This window comes from Hemicordylus capensis, chromosome 12 (assembly GCF_027244095.1).
Source record: "Hemicordylus capensis ecotype Gifberg chromosome 12, rHemCap1.1.pri, whole genome shotgun sequence".
NCBI lineage: Eukaryota > Metazoa > Chordata > Lepidosauria > Squamata > Cordylidae > Hemicordylus > Hemicordylus capensis.
Window position 1 is genome coordinate 6,476,790 of NC_069668.1, and position 17,161 is coordinate 6,493,950.

A 17,161-nucleotide genomic window follows, 5' to 3' on the forward strand; every position below is an offset into this window, starting at 1 on the left:
AGAAAGAAAGAAAGAAAGAACAGTCTGGGGCTATGCCCAAATGGGGCCAGGAGGGGGGCTTTTTCAATGCTTTGGATTCAGATCTTGCCTGCGAATTTAAAGCAATATTATCTTCAACATGGAGGGCACAATGGAACATAGGAAGCCGCCTTATACCCAATCAAACCATTGGTTCACCTAACTAAGTATGGTCTACACTAGGGATGTGCAAACCGGTTTGATATTGAACTGATTCGGTTCGAAGGCTCAACATCAAATAGAACACCCCCCAGTTCGCGATGGGGGTCATTTCAACATCGAACCGCCCTCCCCACCTGTTCAGGAAGTTCCTCCATTGTGGTGGCCATTTTAGAGGCCACTGCACACAGGCAATGGGCCCCTGCCTGGCTGGGTCATGACCCAGAGGCCCATTGTGCGTGCATGGCAGCCTCCCAAATGGCCACCGTGATGAGGGAAAGGCCTAGAAAGAGCCGAAGACAGCCCAAACTAGGCAATTTAAGGCATAATGGAAGCCGGGGGTGGGTGGGAACTCTGGGGAACTCCCTGGAGCCTTGGAGAAGCCCCCCAGAGGGGACAAGCAATTTTTATATAAATAAATAAATAAATAAATTTGCGAATCCCCCAGAGCCCAAGCAGGGTCGGAGTCAAGGTGGGGGGCAAAACCAAACTGGCCTGGTCCGGTTCAAACTCAAACCGAACCAGGCCAGCCAGTTTTGTGCACACCCCTGGTCTATAGTGACTGGCAGTGGCTCTCCAGGGTTTCAGGCAGGGGTCTTTCCCAGCCCTATCTGGAGATGCTGTCAGAGATTTAACACAGGACCTTCTGCATGCAAAACAGATGATCTGAGATACAGCTTCAACCCCTAAGGGGAATATCAATGTAAACCAAGGTAAACTCTGCTTAACTAAGAGGACAATTTGTGTTTTGTGGAAGAGGAACTAATCCCCTCATTACAACTTCGTAACCGAATCTTGGTGTTGAAAATAGTGTGTGCCCGTTGACCTGGAAACTCAAGTGGCATTCAGAGACAGCATGAAGTACTCTGTACGTGGTCAGAAATGGGATGAGGACAATTTTCTCTCCATGCTTTGGATTTACGGTAGATTTTAAGAGGGAGGACGTATGCATGTGTGCATCCTGTTTCCCCCCTTAACTCTATGTGCACTTGTGTGTTTGGGGTGTGTTTTGTTTTGTTTTTTAAATCAGAAGTGCAATGAAGGCATGCTTACTGAGAAGTTAGACCCATCCGTCTCAATGAGGCTTACTCCCGAGTAAGTGTGCTCTAGATGGCAAACTCATCTATAGTATTATATTTGCTCAGAAGACAGTTCCACTGTGTTTAATGAGGCCCACACCCTAGCAAGTCTGCTTAGAATGAATTATTTACAATATTATGTTGACTCAGATTTATTTATTACATTTCAACATCATCCAACCCAAATAGCTCTAGGCAGTTAACATCAATGCAAAAACAATTAAAATAACCAATTAAAACAAGAAGTTTAATAGGAGTTAAAAACAATTTAAACCATTTAAAAGCCACAGAGGGTCAGACTAAAAATGTGGGTTTTTAGGGCTCTTCTGAAGGTCATTAAAGAGGTTAGACCTTGGATTTCTATAGGAAGTGCATTCCACAGTTCAGGGACGGTTGTGGAGAAGGCCTGATCTTGAGTTGCCACCAGACTAGCAGCAGCTGGAGCTCTTCTAACCCTAACCCTCAATACATAGTGAGGATTGTGTACAATAAGATGCTCTCTTAGATAACCCGTTCCTTAGCCATTATAGTTCAGTTGTACTTCAGTGAAAACCGCCTAGAGCCTTTGGAGTCAGGCGGCACATAAATTAAATAAATCATAATAATAAATCATAATGAAAGAATGAGAATTTGAGGGGTCCTAAATCTAGTCCAACCCCTACTTAATGCAGGAAATCTAGACCTAGAGCATCCCCAACAGGTGGTTATCCAGCTTCTGGTAGAAGACTTCCAGAAAAGGAGAGTCCACTCACCCTCCAGTAACTGGTTCCACTGTTGACGTTAACGTTAAGAAATGTTGCCTCTAGTTCAACCAAAATCTACCCGCCTGTTAAATCTAGTTGTGCCCTCTGAGACAGCAGAATACACCTCACGGTCCACCTCACGTGGAGAATTTCTCAAAGATGATAGATCGAGGTTCCAGAATACATGACTTTTTAATTTTTTTATTGTTTTATATTGTTTGGTACCCTAGGTTGAAATTCCAGCTCTCAAGATTTTGTTTATAAATCTTCAACTGCAATCCTGACCACTCATCACGCTCACTGTTTTGTGAGGTTGTGCACAGATCCACACCTGAGAGAAGATGGAAGCAAAAATAAGACTCTAGCTGCTAGCAGTTCTGACTTCTCTTTTTCACCATCCATACTGAAGGGTGGGAGCAAAAGTTTACTTTTTCTTTTTACATACCAGGAAAAAAGTTTTTTTTAGCTTTCCTGACACTGTCCATAAAAGTGTGGGCTGTTCATCTCCACTTGTTCTCATTTATGAGATTTATTTTCTTAACACGGATCCTGAAAGGTTCACTGTGAAAAGTGTGTGTGTGGGGGAGGGGGGTTCAGCCTGATTTTATTTACAAGATTATTTGCATGTTGCTTACTGGAAATCTTCTGGGAGCAGAAAGGCAGTAGACCCTGCAAGGGTCAGGATTAAGATTCCCAACTCAGAATGGTTGTTGAGTTGTTGGAGACTGTGTGGCGGGAGGCCAGGGAGAGACCCTATAAAGGTTAGCATGGCAGTAAACAGAATTTATGCTCTTTTCAACACACCAACTTGAGGATTTCAATGAAAGGAAATAAAAGCCAGCTGAGGGTTATAAGGCCACTTTCCCTTCAACTCAAATTGATGGGCTGGGGGTGGAGGGAGATTGGGAGGGGGAGGAGGGATCCTTTTGATGGGCTGAGGGGATGGAGATTGGGAAGAGGGATCCTTTTGACAGGCTGGGGGGGTGGAGATTGGGAGGGGGAATAGGGGTCCTTTTGATGGGAAGGGGGGTGGAGATTGGGAAGAGGGGTCCTTTTGATGGGAAGGGGGTGGAGATTGGGAAGAGGGGTCCTTTTGATGGGCTGGGGGGTGGAAACTGGGAGAGGGGATCCTTTTGACAGGCTGGGGGGTGGAGATTGGGAGGGGGAATAGGGGTCCTTTTGGTGGACTGTGCAGACCCCAAAACAAGAGTTGAAAGGGGTTTCAGGAGGGGGGCAGGATGTCTCAAAATGAAAATGGGTGGGAATGGGATTTTTGGAAAGGGCCGACTGCTGACTTCTCCCTAGGGATGTGCGAATTGGTTCGGATCCGAACCGAACCACCCCCGGTTTGGATTTGAACTGAAGGTGGTTCAATTTCGGACCGGTTCGGACACCCGAAAATTGGTAGGATGGTAGCTGGCACCCAGGGGTACCTGTCAACCAAACCCCAAAGCAATTGGACACTCGGATGATTTTTTATGAATTTTTGAAAATTATTTTTATTTTTTCCTCATAGGATATAATGGGACTCGAACCAGGCCATTATTCCTTATTGTGGAGCACCCATGGGTGCCAACAACCATGCAAACCCTGAAGCAATCAGACACCCCTATGATTTTTTATGAATATTTGAAATATTTTTAATTATTTTTCTCATAGAGTATAATGGGACCCGAACCAGTCCATATCCCCTATTGTGGAGCACCTAGGGGCACAAAAGCGGGGTGGGTGGTAGACAGACAGGGTGCCTACCACCCAAAAAATCCCAAGGCAATTGGACACTCCTCTGATTATTGGTGAATTGTTAAGTATTTTTGAATTCCTCATAGAGAATAATTAGGATTGCAGCAAATGTATAGCTTCACGTTGGGGGGAAAGGGGTGTCGTAGAGTGCAGTGTGGTGGCTGGTAGTTCCTAGGGTGGGCAAGGAAGCTACCTGAATTATTTGAAAGGAATTGGGCAAAGCGTCTTTAAGGTTTTTCTCCATAAAGAAGAATGGAGGTGTAAGCAAATGTATAGCTTCACGTCGGGGGCAAAGGGGTGGCCTAGAGCAGTGTGGGGTTGGTGGTAATGCCAGGTAGGGGCAAGGAAGCTACCTGAATTTTTTCAAAGGATTTGGGCAGAGGGCTGATTTTTGGTTGAAGTTTACGGGTCTTTAAGGTTTTTCCTCATAAGAAGTTATAATGGAGCTTTCAGCAGCCCCATAAGTGCACTTGGGGGGTGCTGGGGTGGCCCAGAGCGAGTGGTGGTGTAGTGCACATAGGGTGCCAACCACCCCCATGGGTTTCTAACCCATGGGGTACAGGGTTCTCTTGTTTCTGAGGTATTGAGTGTGGATTCTATGATAGCATATTAGAGTGGATTGATGGTGTCTCATTGAAAATCTCATTTGCTATCATAGAATCCACACTCAATACCTCAGAAACAAGAGAACCCTGTACCCTGTGGCGGGGGGGGCGGGGGAAATGTATGAAGGGGATTTTTTTTGTTATTATTAGAGGATTATTTTGCGGGGGGGGGGGCCTGCCTGCCAGCCTGTTCTCCCGCTCCCTCCAAGAAGGAGGAGGGGCACACAAACACACAATGCGGGGAGAATCCTAATTTTATCCACACACACGCCACAATGATCTCCCCCCACCCTAAAATATAGAGGCGGGGGGGGGGGGAGAGCCCTGCTTGCGGGCTGGCCTACACAGGCTGTGTGTGTGTTGTGTGGTGTCTATAGCGGCCCGAGCGCGCCCACAGCATCCCTTTTTTAAAAAAAACGGCCCAGGGCGGCGTGAGACTACAGCTCCCGGCACGCCCCGCGCGGCCCAGAGAATGCCTTTCCTACGGGCGGCGCGCGCAAGGCGCTGCTGGGAAAGGAAGTCCCCCGCCTCACGCCCGCCCGCCGGTTTTGGGGCCTGCTGGGAGGAGAAGCAGCAACAGCCCCCCCACCCCCGCGCGCGTCTTTCTTGGGGGGGCGGCGGCAGCGACTCACCTGAGACCCGGGCGGGGAGGCCTGCTGGACGAACGGGGCCCGCCGGAAGCGCCGCCGAGGGAAGTAGGGCCCGCCCGACCGGCCGCCAAAGCTGCCGGGGGGTCGGGCGGGATGGAGGAAAAAGAGAAGGCAGAGGCAGCGGCCGCCGGAGGAAAAGGCGGCGGAGGCGGAGGCTGCGGGTGCAAGGGGAGCCGCTCCTGCCTGCTCTGCGAGGCCGCTCCGCCCTCGCAGGTACCGCGCACGGCCGAGGAGGAGGAGTGAAGGGAGGGGGAGGTGGGCGAGGAAGGGGAGAGGCTGTAAGGAAGCCCCTGCCCCTTTTGCGGAGGGGGTCGTTTCCTCTCCCTCCAAAAATAAAGGGGGGGGGCAAGGAGGGCATCTGGGCATGTGCAGAGCGCGCCTGCCCTTGCTTCCACGAGGAAGAGGGGTGACAGAAATGAAATATACACACACACATACATACACACACACATATATATACACACATACACACACAGGAGGGGGAACTACTGGCTACAAGTCAAGATCCAAGAACGCCCACCACCTCGCTCCCCGTTTAGTGCCCCTGAGCACGTACAGAGCACCCACCCCTTCCACGAGGAGGACCGGGAAAACAAATAATATTTATAATCATCCAGGTGGTCAACAACTGGGAAGTCACAGCTCCAAACCCCGTTTTTTCCTCCCCCTACCGAGCATGTGTGGAATGCCCCGATGCTCGTCAATAATTGTAATAGTGCTAGTACAAGGTAGTACTAATAATGGGGAAATAAATAATATTTACAAGCATCCAGGAGGTCAGCAACAACTGGGTAGTCACAACAACCGCCTTAGGATTGTTTTAATGAAAGGCGGTATATAAATTTAACAATAAATAAACAAACTCCTAACTCTTTTTTCCTCCCTCTACTGAGTGCCTCTGAGCACCTGCAGATCAGTCCTTGCCTTCATCCAAAAGCAAAGGAAATCTAAGGACAGACTTTCTGAAATAAGTGAACTGAAAGTGGAGAAGAAAGTTAAATATTTGGGGGTCTGGCTAACGAATAATAATTCTTTGTTGTTTACAAATAATTATGTTAAAATATGGAATACAGTGAAAATTGATTTACAAAGATGGTCTAAAATGAATCTGTCTTTAATGGGAAGAATCTCAGTGGTGAAAATGAATGTCTTACCTAAAATGTTATTTCTCTTTCAGACTATCCCTATAATCAATACTTTAACTTGTTTTAAGCAATGGCAGAAAGACTTAACTAAGTTTGTATGGCAAGGGAAAAGACCAAGAATCAATTTTAAGAACTTAACTGATGCAAAGGAGAGAGGTGGTCTTACTTTACCAGATCTAAGGTTGTATTTTGAGGCTGTGTGTTTGACGTGGTTAAAAGAATGGATAACATTAAGAAACCCTAGAATACTGGATTTGGAAGGATTTGATAGGAGATTTGGATGGCATTCTTATCTGTGGTACGAAAAAAGCAAAAATACATAAAGATTTTTTGAATCATTATGTGAGAAGGAGCTTAATGAGGGTGTGGCTAAAATATAAAAATTGGTTGGAACCTATAACTCCGTTGTGGGTATCTCCGATTGAAGCCTTATCGCGTAAAGAAGTAAATATGCAAAAGTATTCGGGTACCTATAGGGATTTGTTATATTTCCAGGAAAAGGAATGTAAGTTAAAGAGTTTAACTGAAACGCAGAACTTGGTTAAAGATTGGTTTCAGTATTATCAGTTAGATGAAATATATAAGAAAGACTGTAAAGTTGGATTTGTGGATCAGATTTCAAGTTTTGAGAAGGAATTATGTGAAAATGATGAAAAATTAATTTCTAAAATGTATAAACTGTTACTTTTGGAGGAAACAAGAGAGGAAGTGGTTAAAACGGTTATGATAAAGTGGGCTCAAGATGTGGGGCATAATATAGTAATGTCAGCCTGGGAAAAACTATGGAAAACTGACTTAAAATTTACAGCATGTTATGCTTTAAAAAAAAATATTATAAAATGATGTATAGATGGTATCTGACACCAAAAAAATTGGCATTGATGTATAAAAATGTCTCAAACAAGTGCTGGAAGTGTGGATATTCTGAAGGTACTTTTTTCCACATGTGGTGGACCTATGGGAAGGCTAAGGCCTATTGGGATATGATATATATTGAGTTAAAGAAAATATTCAAAATGACATTTCCTAAGAAGCCAGAATCCTTCCTGCTGGGAATAACACAAGGAGCAATTCCTACAAATAATTGGACATTTTTTATGTATGCTACTACAGCGGCTAGAATAATATATGCATAGAAATGGAAAAGTAATGAACTGCCTTCAAAAGAAGATTGGTTGATAAAAACTTTGGAATATGCGGAGATGGCAAAACTTACAACACTGATAAGAGATCAAAATTTAGAATGCTTTAAAGAAGATTGGAAACCTTTTTTGTTGTACCTAAAAAATTATTTTCCTACTATGGATCTTACAGCAGGATTTGAAATTTAGAAGAAAAAAAAGGGGGGGAAATAATGCAGGTTGGGTAGATTGTTTTTTTAAAGGTTTAAATTTGTGTTTTGTACTTTTATTATAGCAAGGGTAAATTTTATAGTTGGATGTCTCACGAAGAGAGGTGCGCGGGAAGTCCATTTTTGTCTATTATGTTTGTTATGATTACTATTGTTAAAACCAATAAAATTGAATTTGCAAGGAAATGCACAAAAACAAAAGCAAAGGATGCATCTGAGCTTTTATGGAATGGCTTGATGCTCATTAATAATAATAATAATAGTAGTAGTAGTAGTAGTAGTAGTAGTAGTAGTAAAAAATCATACAAAGACTAGTACTAACAATGTCACAGCCTGTACTTCTTGCATTTCAGGACTTCTGATCCCACTGTTTACAGCTTCAGATCTTTGTCACCACAGATCATAACAAAAGACCTTTTTACATACTAAAAAGCATAAGCAATGTGAAGCTTATATTCAGTAAGGAATATTTTTCTAGATTAGAACATTCTCCAGCCATTTTATAAGCATCAGCCTAGACCCACAAAGATTTAAGACAAGATATTAATAAATTGTTTCAGGACATTATTTTAATAATTAATGGTCTACCATGATCAACAGGCTCTATTAACTATTCGGTAAAACAAATATGGTGAAAAATTCAACATTAGAAGTTTACTCACTTCTCCTTTTGCAGCTCTTTCCTCTCTTCAGTTAATTTCTCTCTTCACACTGATGGTCTCCAATCAGGTTCACGTTTGCTATCAGTTTAGGTGCTAAGAATCTCCAGTAGCGAAAGGAGGCTTAACCCTTTGAGTGAAGGATTCTTAATATCCAAAAATTGTATTTCATATGTTCCTTTCATGCTTTCAAGACACTAGGTCACCTGCCTAAAGAGTATTTGTAGGCTTGTGTATTTTTGACAATATTTCATTAATGGCGCACTACCCTGTTTTGAATGTTATTTTTATCCTCTCCTATTCTTCATTTTCTCAGGGCTATACCAATATAAAACAAAGATCTTATTTGGAGGTTGCTATATACTGAGTCAGACCCCCGGTCCATCTAGGCCAGTATTGTCAACACTGACTGGCAGCGGCTTTCCAGAGTTTCAGAGAGCCTTTCCTAGCTCTATTACATGGAGATGCCAAAGATTGAACCTGGCACCTTCTGCATGCAACAAATGTGTCCCTGCCACCGAGGAATGGCTCCATTCCCCAAATCCCTAAGAATGCTCTCTTTCACCTACGGGATTCTTTTCTCCTATTAACAGATACATTTGGAAAATAACCGATGCGTGGATTGTACAGTATTATATAATTGTTCGTAAAACTTAAATTGTTCTGTATGGTTGAGTGGGGGATTAGAACCCAGGTCTCCCTGGTCCTCCCCACCCCCATGGTTAAAAAAGTTTGAAAGAAGTATAAGTAAACTACACACCTTCCTTTTAAAGGCAGATTTTTAGAAACAGGAAAAACAACAACTGTGTGCTGATTCAGCTAGTCCACTTGGGCTAGGCCTACCCCCCGCCACCTTCAAATTGCCCACAAAAATACAAGCTGCAAAATCTTCTGCCGAAGCAGCCTTTCTGAAACTACATAGTAAGGATGCTGTGTTTATGTAAAGTGGAACACGTTGGCAAAGGCGAGGGAGGTTGCCGCGAAATATTTTGGTGATGTGCCTAGAGTACAATTGCGAGGGCCTCATTTTGTTATCTCCCCTCCCTTCTTCCCTCAGATCAGAGAGAACTTTGTTTACCATCCATTAACTGGCTTCTCTGTGGGAGAAGAACTGTTGGAATTTGCAGGCTGGGCTTTTCCATTTCCAGGAGTTTTTTTGCTGGAAGACTTCGTCAGCCCAGATGAGGAATGCAAGATGGTTGAGCTGATGGATCAGAGTGCTTGGAAGCCGTCACAGTCTGGCCGAAGGAAGCAGGTCTGGTTCTGGAACCGGAATTCCTCCAAGCTCTTGAACCCTCTCAGATCCGGGGCTGGCATTCATCCCAGCCTGGAACTTGCTTTATGTTCCTGTATATGGGTTGGTTTAGACATGACACCAGATCTTTCTTTCTTTCCCAAGAGTCCCTGGCTGCTCTCTGAAATTTGATGGCCAAGCAGAATCCCAAAACCTTGGTTTGTTGATTTAAACACTATCCTAAACTCCAGTTTCCCCAAACTGTGGTTTGCAAACCAGCTTTGAACGGTGGTTTCAGATCCTGTTTCGGCAGCTGCTCACAAATGACTGTATTCAGTTATGCCAGCATCACAGCAACCTGTGGTTTGACTCAGCAAGCCACAGTGGCACCTGCTACACCAGATACCACGTGCTTATGCCAAGTGGTTATAGCCCATCAGTTCAGAGTGCTCCACATACATTAGGTTTGTCCACAAGTTTATCCTGAGGAAAGCACTGAACCCTCCTCCGGGAGCTGGGCATGCTCTCATTTTGTGATTCTGTGCGAAGGAAATAGCAAAGTTGGAGGAGGAAGTGATCATGGGAGAGAGGAGCTGGGTCAGATGGCGCTGTCATACCCAGCTCTCATACCAATATGATACCAAGGTGGGAGAAAATGCCGCCTGACCCGATCACTTCCTCTCCCTCTGACTTTGCTTTTCCCCCTCGCACATGATCAGAAAACTGGAGTGTGCACAGCTCCCCAAGTCAATAATAATTGTGTGAACAAACCTATATTTACGCGAATTAAAGACGATGCTTAATTCAAGATGACTTAATTCAATAGATTATAAATATTGGTTATTGCTGCAAAAGTAGATAATACTGGTTAGACCTGCACTTTCTCAAAAGGAACAGGACCAATGTTCCCTGTAAGGTGTGCGCATGTGTGTGCACTCACAAGCTTTTTGATGTCCACTCAGTTAATTTTAGATCCTGCTCAGGTTAAATCAGGAAGGCCCCACTCTGAATGCATGTGTGTGCACACTGCCTTGATACTGCCGCCCAGAATAAAACTCATTCCACACACACATGAAAAAAAATAGAAAGAACACTGAATGGGACTCTGAATTTTAAGACAACCTCCTGATTTCCAATATCAAAACAACTGCGGCGGAGGGGGAACCTAGTCTTGGATTCCGGTAAATAGAGAATTGTTTTAGTAATTCTGATAATAATCCTGTAAAGTAGTTCAGTTTTCCTGGGGGAGAGAGAGAGAGAGAGAACTGGCATGTTGATTTTTACTAAGAATTTCTTCCCTGCCCTACTGTTATTAAAACACACACACACCCCACCCCAAAGGCTAACAAATCATAAAATACATACATACAAAAGCCTTTATTACGGTCAGAGACCAGCATAAAATTACACATTAATCATAAAATAACCTAGCCAGGGGGCTACTACCAAAAAGGCCCCACCTAGTGAGTTCATGGCTGTGGTAGGAATTGAACTTCAGAGATTGCCGTCTTCATCCCCGTCCTCCTCTCTCTTTCCAACAGGACTATGGCCCCAAAGTGAACTTCAAGAAGCGAAAGCTGAAAGCAGGAGGTTTTACTGGCTTGCCCAGTTTCAGCCAGGAGCTGGTGAGGCGGATGAAGGGCCACTCCATCCTCGAGGGCTTCTCTCCCATCGAGCAGTGCCACTTGGACTACGGGCCCGAGAGAGGAGCAGCCATCGACCCCCACTTGGACGACTGGTGGCTCTGGGGTGAGCACCTGGTTAGCTTAAACTTGCTATCGGCCACTGTGCTTTCCATGTCTTACGACTCAGAGGAGAGTCTCCAGTTATTCTCCACCTGTCTTCAGCAGACACCCACCTCTGAATTGCCGACAGTTTCTCAGGACTATCATCTCAATGGCTTTGCTCCCACAGAGAGACCCGGAAGTGCCGATGGGCACGGTACCGCCGTCTCTCCTCCCACAAGGTCAGTTCCCTCCAAGGAGGCCACCGTCACAATTCACTTACCTCCGAGGTCACTGGTGGTTCTGTACGGACCTGCTCGCAACCGATGGAAACACGCCATCCACCGCAACCACATCACAAGCCGCCGGATCTGCGTCACCTTCTGAGAACTGTCTACGGAGTTCAGTCTTGGAGGGGGGCAGGAGGAACTGGATAAAAGACACCTGGAACTGGCGCTGACGTTCCAGGGAAGACCCGTGTGAATGTTTGAGAAGAACAGAGACTCTTACTTGTTCCACTCATTCGAAAGTAAAGTCCAAAACCTTTGTGATCACAACTTGGTGTTGTTTTTCCTGACAAGTAGGGTTACAATAATTACTTTCCGAAGGCTTGGTTTGCTGAAGAAGCCCCTGCCCATCTGCCATGGAATCCCTGTGCATTGCAAAGGATTCTGGGGTGCATTCTGAGTATCCTGAAGGAGCCATTTTTTGAAGGGCGGTATAGAAATCGAATAAATAATGATGATGATGATTGCCGAAGAGACACCAGCTAGATTTGTTGAGCCTCATAGTTATTCCACACTACTACTACTATTATGGATATTTCTATACCTCTCGTCAACCAAAGTTCTCAAAGCATTTTACACTGAAAAATAAACACCACATAAATACGATGTCCTCCTGTCGCCATAGTGCTCACAATCGAAAACGAAACATAAGGCAGACACCAGCAACAGCCACTGGAGGGATGTTGTGCTGGGGTTGGATAGGACCAGTTGCTCTCCCCCTGCTAAATATAAGAGAATCACCACTTTGAAAATGTGTCTCTTTGCTCAGTCAGCAGGGGTAACTAACTATGCACACCCAGAATTCCCCGCTTTCAGGGCAAGGAGAGATCAGTAGTGGTGGATTTCAGGGAACTGTGCATTTCAGGGAACTCGCACGAAGAAATGCCTATTATGCTTCCAAAGGACACATTTTGGAAAAAGCTACTTCTCCAAGGTCATATGGAGCATACTTACTCCAAGCGCTTCCTTGGCTGTATGCCTCAAGTATCACAACCTCTACGAATCTCTCTCTGCTGCCTCACTTAACTGGAGATTGAACCTAGGACCATATACATCAGTGTTCTTTGTTGTAGGGCCTGGGAGCCAGTGGCGGCCTCCATTAACCCTAAGTGTGGCCTCTTAATTTTTTATTGGGCCTGTGTGAAGCTTCATCCTAAGCTGAGTACTCTGCACAGTCCTGTCCCCGCCCGCCCCCCTAGCACCATGCATAGGAACACAGGCAGCTGCCACATACTGAGTCAGACCATTGGTCTATCTAGCTCAGTATTGTCTACACAGACTGGCAGCGGCTTCTCCCAGGTTGCAGGCTGGACTCTCTCTCGGCCCGATCTTGGAGATGCTGCCAGGGAGGGAACTGGGAACCTTCTGCTCTTCCCAGAATGGCGGCTCCATCCCCTGAGGGGAATACATTCCAGTGCTCACACTTCTAATCTCCCATTCAAATGCAACCAGGGCAGACCCTGCTTAGCTAAAGGGACAAGTCATGCTTGCTACCACCAGACCAGCTCTCCTCCCAGAGGTTGGTTTCCCTGTTGTGCTGTTCCTTTAAGAGAAACATCGCCCTCTGGAGCCCCTTCACAATCTTTGAAGGGGGCACAGAGAGGGCTCCGTCTCTCTTAAAGGGCCCTCCCAGCAGTGAGGAAAGCGCAATACTCTGCCGAGGTTGGCACAGTGGGAAATGGTTCTCACACTGAAAGCTTTTTGTGAGAGTGGCCCCTGGTTGAAAAGTTAAGAAGATCACCGATATACATGCACAGCGTGTTTTATGACAGTTAAGAGACCCTCTCCGAAATCTTGTTGGATACGTTTGCATGTACTGATTGGCGATTTATGTCGCAGCAATGCAATACAATCCTGCTAAAGTCCTTTAAAACTCGACTTGAAAGCCGGGGAAGTATGCCAAAAGGTTTTTTAAACTAAAAATAATAATTCAAGAATGGCTTTTGGCACCTTTGCCACTGCGTCCGTAAGAGTCTTAAAGGGACTTACGACTCGAGCTCAGCTTAGAGCAGAACATACACAGCAATAGTTTCCCAGCAGATCCAGTTGAGAAAGTGCACTTTCGGAAGAAACCACACTTTAGAATTACATTGCCTTGACTTGGATAGCAGCCTGCATCATTTTAGAAAGGGGGGAAAGTAGCTGTCTGACCAGAATCGACCCTATATTACCAGATGCCTGCGAGGAATTTATAAAATCTTTCTACCCAAAACACTGCTTGTAGTCTTCCAACAGTACAAATGGATTTTATATTCCAAAGAACCTTATTAAACATTGCAACACCAAAATCTTGGGTTTATACTTTTTTTTAAAAAAAGTCGACGATTGGTTCAAACTAGTAGCTTGTTACCAGAACTGCATCTGGATACGTCCCTCAAATGGGCCCATTTTGTCATGCCATGAATCTGGACCTTACATTCTACTCAGAAAGAGCTTCTGCTGATTCTAGGTTCTCTCTGGCTCCAGCCTATCCACACCAGGTTCAGCCAAGGTGGTGCAGCCTGCTAGGAGATGTGGAGGGAAGGGTCTGGCTTTTCTCAGAGGTAGGGCACTTGTGTGGCATACGTGAAAGCCAGGATCAACCCCTGCCATCTCTAGTTACAAGGAAAGGAGTCTGGGAAGAATCACTGGAAGAATCACTGCCAAGCAGAGTAGACAGCAGTGGGCTTGAGAGGCCACTGGACTAACTCCGGATAAGGCAGGTTCTTGAGGGGGCCCCAGAGTTTGGTTCTACAACAGGGTAGAGAGCCAGCCTTGCAGTTGCAAGTCAAAACTGCCCCCTTTTCTAAGCAGGGTTCACCTCAGTTTGCATTTGGATGGGTGACTACAGAAGATCCCAGCTTCAATCCCTGCCAGCCTCTCCAGGTAGGGCTGGGAGAGACACCGGCCTGAAACCTCGGAGTGCTGCTGCCAGTCAGTGTAGACAGCACTGAGCTAGATGGATCAGCGGTCGGACTCAACAGCAAGCAGCTTCCTATGTTCTTGGGCTTTGCATGCAGAAGCTCCCAGGTTCAATTCTTGGCCTTTCTAGTCAAAAGTAGAACGGATGGAAAAGATACTTTCAGCTGAGACCTTGGAGAGCTGCTGCCAGTCCGACAGTACTAGTCCAGAGGAAACATGGTCCATAACTTTGTGCTGATCTAGGGTCATAATAAACTGGAATGGACGTGATTTGAATTTGATGGTCCATAACTTCTTGGGGAGGCCTGCACCTTCATGGTAGAGGGCACCCTTCCCATGCAGAAGGTTCAGTCCCTCAAACCTCCAGGTAAAAAAAAGCTCAGGGCTGGGGAAGACGCCTCAATGATGGGAGTCCTGCTGCCAGCCAAAGCACCCCAACTTGAAGCATTAAACCCAGAGCCCGGGAACCTGTTGCAAGGAAAAGCTGGCCGAATCTACCCTGTATGGCCCAAGTGACGGATTTCCCCAATCATTCTTTGTGACATGGGCAATACTGCAATTCAGAATTGAAGCTCATGATCTCGACTCTTGCTGCTAACCTCTAGACTTGACTACTGCAGTGCGTGGTTAGAGTGCTGGACTAGGACTGGGAAGACCCGAGTTCAAATCCCCTCTCAGCCATGAAACTCACTGGGTGACTCTGGGCCAGTCGCGTGTCTCTCTCAGCCTAACCTCCATCACAGAGTTGTTGTGAGGATAAACAATCATGTACACTGCTTTCGGTTCCTTAGAGGAAGAGCGGGATAGAAATGCAATAAATACATAATAAAAAATATGTACGGAAACTTCAGCTTGTTCCAAATGCAGCAGCCAGATGGGCCTCCTGGGGTTTTTCGGAGAGACCGTATGATGCCCCTTTTGAAACAGTTGCACTGGCTGCCAATATGTTTCCAGGCAAAACACTGCTGGTGATTCCCTTTAAAGGCCTAAAAGGCCTAGGACCAGGTTACCTGGGAGAACGCCTTCCTCAGCATGATTCCCACTGCACAGTCATAGAGGTCATAGAGAGGGTGGTTTCCAGTTACCGCCAGCTCACCTGGCAGCAATTTGGGATCAGGCCTCTCTCTAGTGATGCTCCTGGGCAGTGGAATGTGCTCTTTGGAGCTTAACATCATTAGCCGCCTTTAAAAGAGCCCTGAAGACACTTTTTTTTTTAGCCTGACCTTCCAGCGACTTTCAAACGCATGTAACTTTTAATTGTCTTAATGGGTTGTTTTACCTCTACTCATGTGAACCGCCTCAAGCCACCTGGGTCAGGCGGTATAAAACCAGCATCGATAAAAGCAAGCCCCCTTCTTGGCTCTGGGGTGCTTCCGGCGCCATCAGAAGCAACTGTGGAGTCAGAAGACTCGGTGCATACCAGAACCAGCATGGGACTGCTGAGGAAAAGGCAATACCCCAGGATGGAGGCGAAGGGTGTGTCGAGTGTTTGTATGCGAAGCCGTCCTGAAAGCAAGTCATAAAGCGGCCCTGGAGGGATTCCAACCCCTTCTTTTGTGGCGGTCGACTTGTACAAGTCTCGTTGAATTAAGCTCCCTGCCAGAGTCAAACGGTTGGCATTCCTCACAAATTGCAGCCACGGTTCCTTGCCTCCCTCAATTAATGGCAAAGCCATTTCGCTCTTGGTTCCAGGGCATCCCGTTTTTTGTACTCACCCCTACGTGGCCATGGTCTGGAAGCAACCTTGCTACAGCGAAGTGAATCTGGGCCCAGTCAGTGTCTGGATGGGGAGCCCCACGGACCCAGCCTCGAACTCCATCATGGAAGGAAGATGAGACAGAAAATGTGAATGTACATAGGCACTCGTGTATATTATGAGTATATACCTATCAGGAAAATTTTCCCTCCTTACTTATTCCAGGCCTTCATCATTCACTCTTATGTATCTAGCATAGATACATAGTGGAGATGAGCCAGCATAGTGTAGTGGTTAGAGTGTTGGACCAGGTCCAGGAAGACCCAAGTTCGAATTCCCATTCAACCATGAAACTCACTGGGTCACTCTGGGCCAGTCATGTATCTCTCAGCCTAACCTACCTCACAGGGTTGTTGTGAGGATAAAAATAAGCAGAGGAAGAGCAGGATATAAATGTAATAAATAAATAAAATAAATATCTACCCCAGTTTGATGCTTTCCTCCCTCCATCAAAGACTATGTGCTAACACCACTCCCAACTATACTGATGCCAGCTCCAATGGTACTGGCTAAAAAAGGTATCCAGTACCTGCCATCACCGTAGCCAAGGTTAGGCAGACAGTAATTAGGGAGAAAAAGATATGCTCAGTGGTAGGGCCCCAACTGTGGGATGGGGACATAGAAAGCTGCCTTCTACCGAGTCAGACCCTTTGTCCTTCTAGCTTAGTCTTGTCTACACTGACTGGCAGCAGCTCTCCAAAGCTTCAGGCAGGAGTCCCTCTCAGTCCTACCTGGAGGCTGCCAGGGATTGAGCCTTTGGGCTTCCACAACAGGGAAGGCAGGCACCAACTTTTTGCAGAAGACCAGGCCTTTCTATTCGCCCCGGGGTTTTAATGGTTTTTTGCTTTCGTGGTGGTGTCTCTCACCTGTTCATTTGTTCTTATTTTTGGTTCTCTGGTTGAGGCTTTTGATCAAGGCTCTGAGTGAGCACTTTGGATTCTCAGTGGCTCTCCACAAAGCGGGTGCTGCACCACTACGTTTTAGTCCTTTCCCAAGCGACTCTGGAGGAACCCAGACCCAAAAGGAGGCCATGGAGAGGGTTCACTTTGAGAAGCCCACTCCATGGCCCCCCAGGGTCAAGGAGGCTAGTTCAAACAATGGCAATCC

At 45.9% G+C, this 17,161-nt stretch overlaps 2 protein-coding genes and 1 long non-coding RNA gene across 8 annotated transcripts in view; 1 reads left to right on the forward strand and 2 right to left on the reverse strand.

Moving 5' to 3' along the window:
- Positions 1-5,116, reverse strand: part of LRWD1 (leucine rich repeats and WD repeat domain containing 1) — a 46,635-nt gene extending 41,519 nt beyond the window's left edge. For 3 of the 6 annotated variants that reach the window (XM_053275536.1, XM_053275537.1, XM_053275533.1), the window contains exon 1: positions 4,980-5,111. The gene's annotated coding sequence lies outside the window, so the exon portion shown is untranslated. Of the gene's footprint in view, positions 1-4,979 lie in introns of all 6 variants that reach the window. The other 3 variants (XM_053275538.1, XM_053275539.1, XM_053275534.1) reach the window with 2 other exon arrangements.
- ALKBH4 (alkB homolog 4, lysine demethylase) lies at positions 5,079-11,667 on the forward strand. The gene is made up of 3 exons (XM_053275543.1): positions 5,079-5,210; positions 9,210-9,407; positions 10,928-11,667. The coding sequence occupies exons 1-3, from the start codon at positions 5,091-5,093 to the stop codon at positions 11,495-11,497; spliced, it is 888 nt and encodes a 295-aa protein (XP_053131518.1). The 5' UTR covers positions 5,079-5,090; the 3' UTR covers positions 11,498-11,667.
- Positions 10,749-15,779, reverse strand: LOC128336219 (uncharacterized). Its single transcript, XR_008311849.1, has 2 exons — positions 14,990-15,779; positions 10,749-11,566 (listed from the first exon to the last, which is right to left on the reverse strand). It is a non-coding gene; the product is annotated as an uncharacterized LOC128336219 (long non-coding RNA).
- Between the last annotated feature and the right edge of the window lie 1,382 nt (positions 15,780-17,161).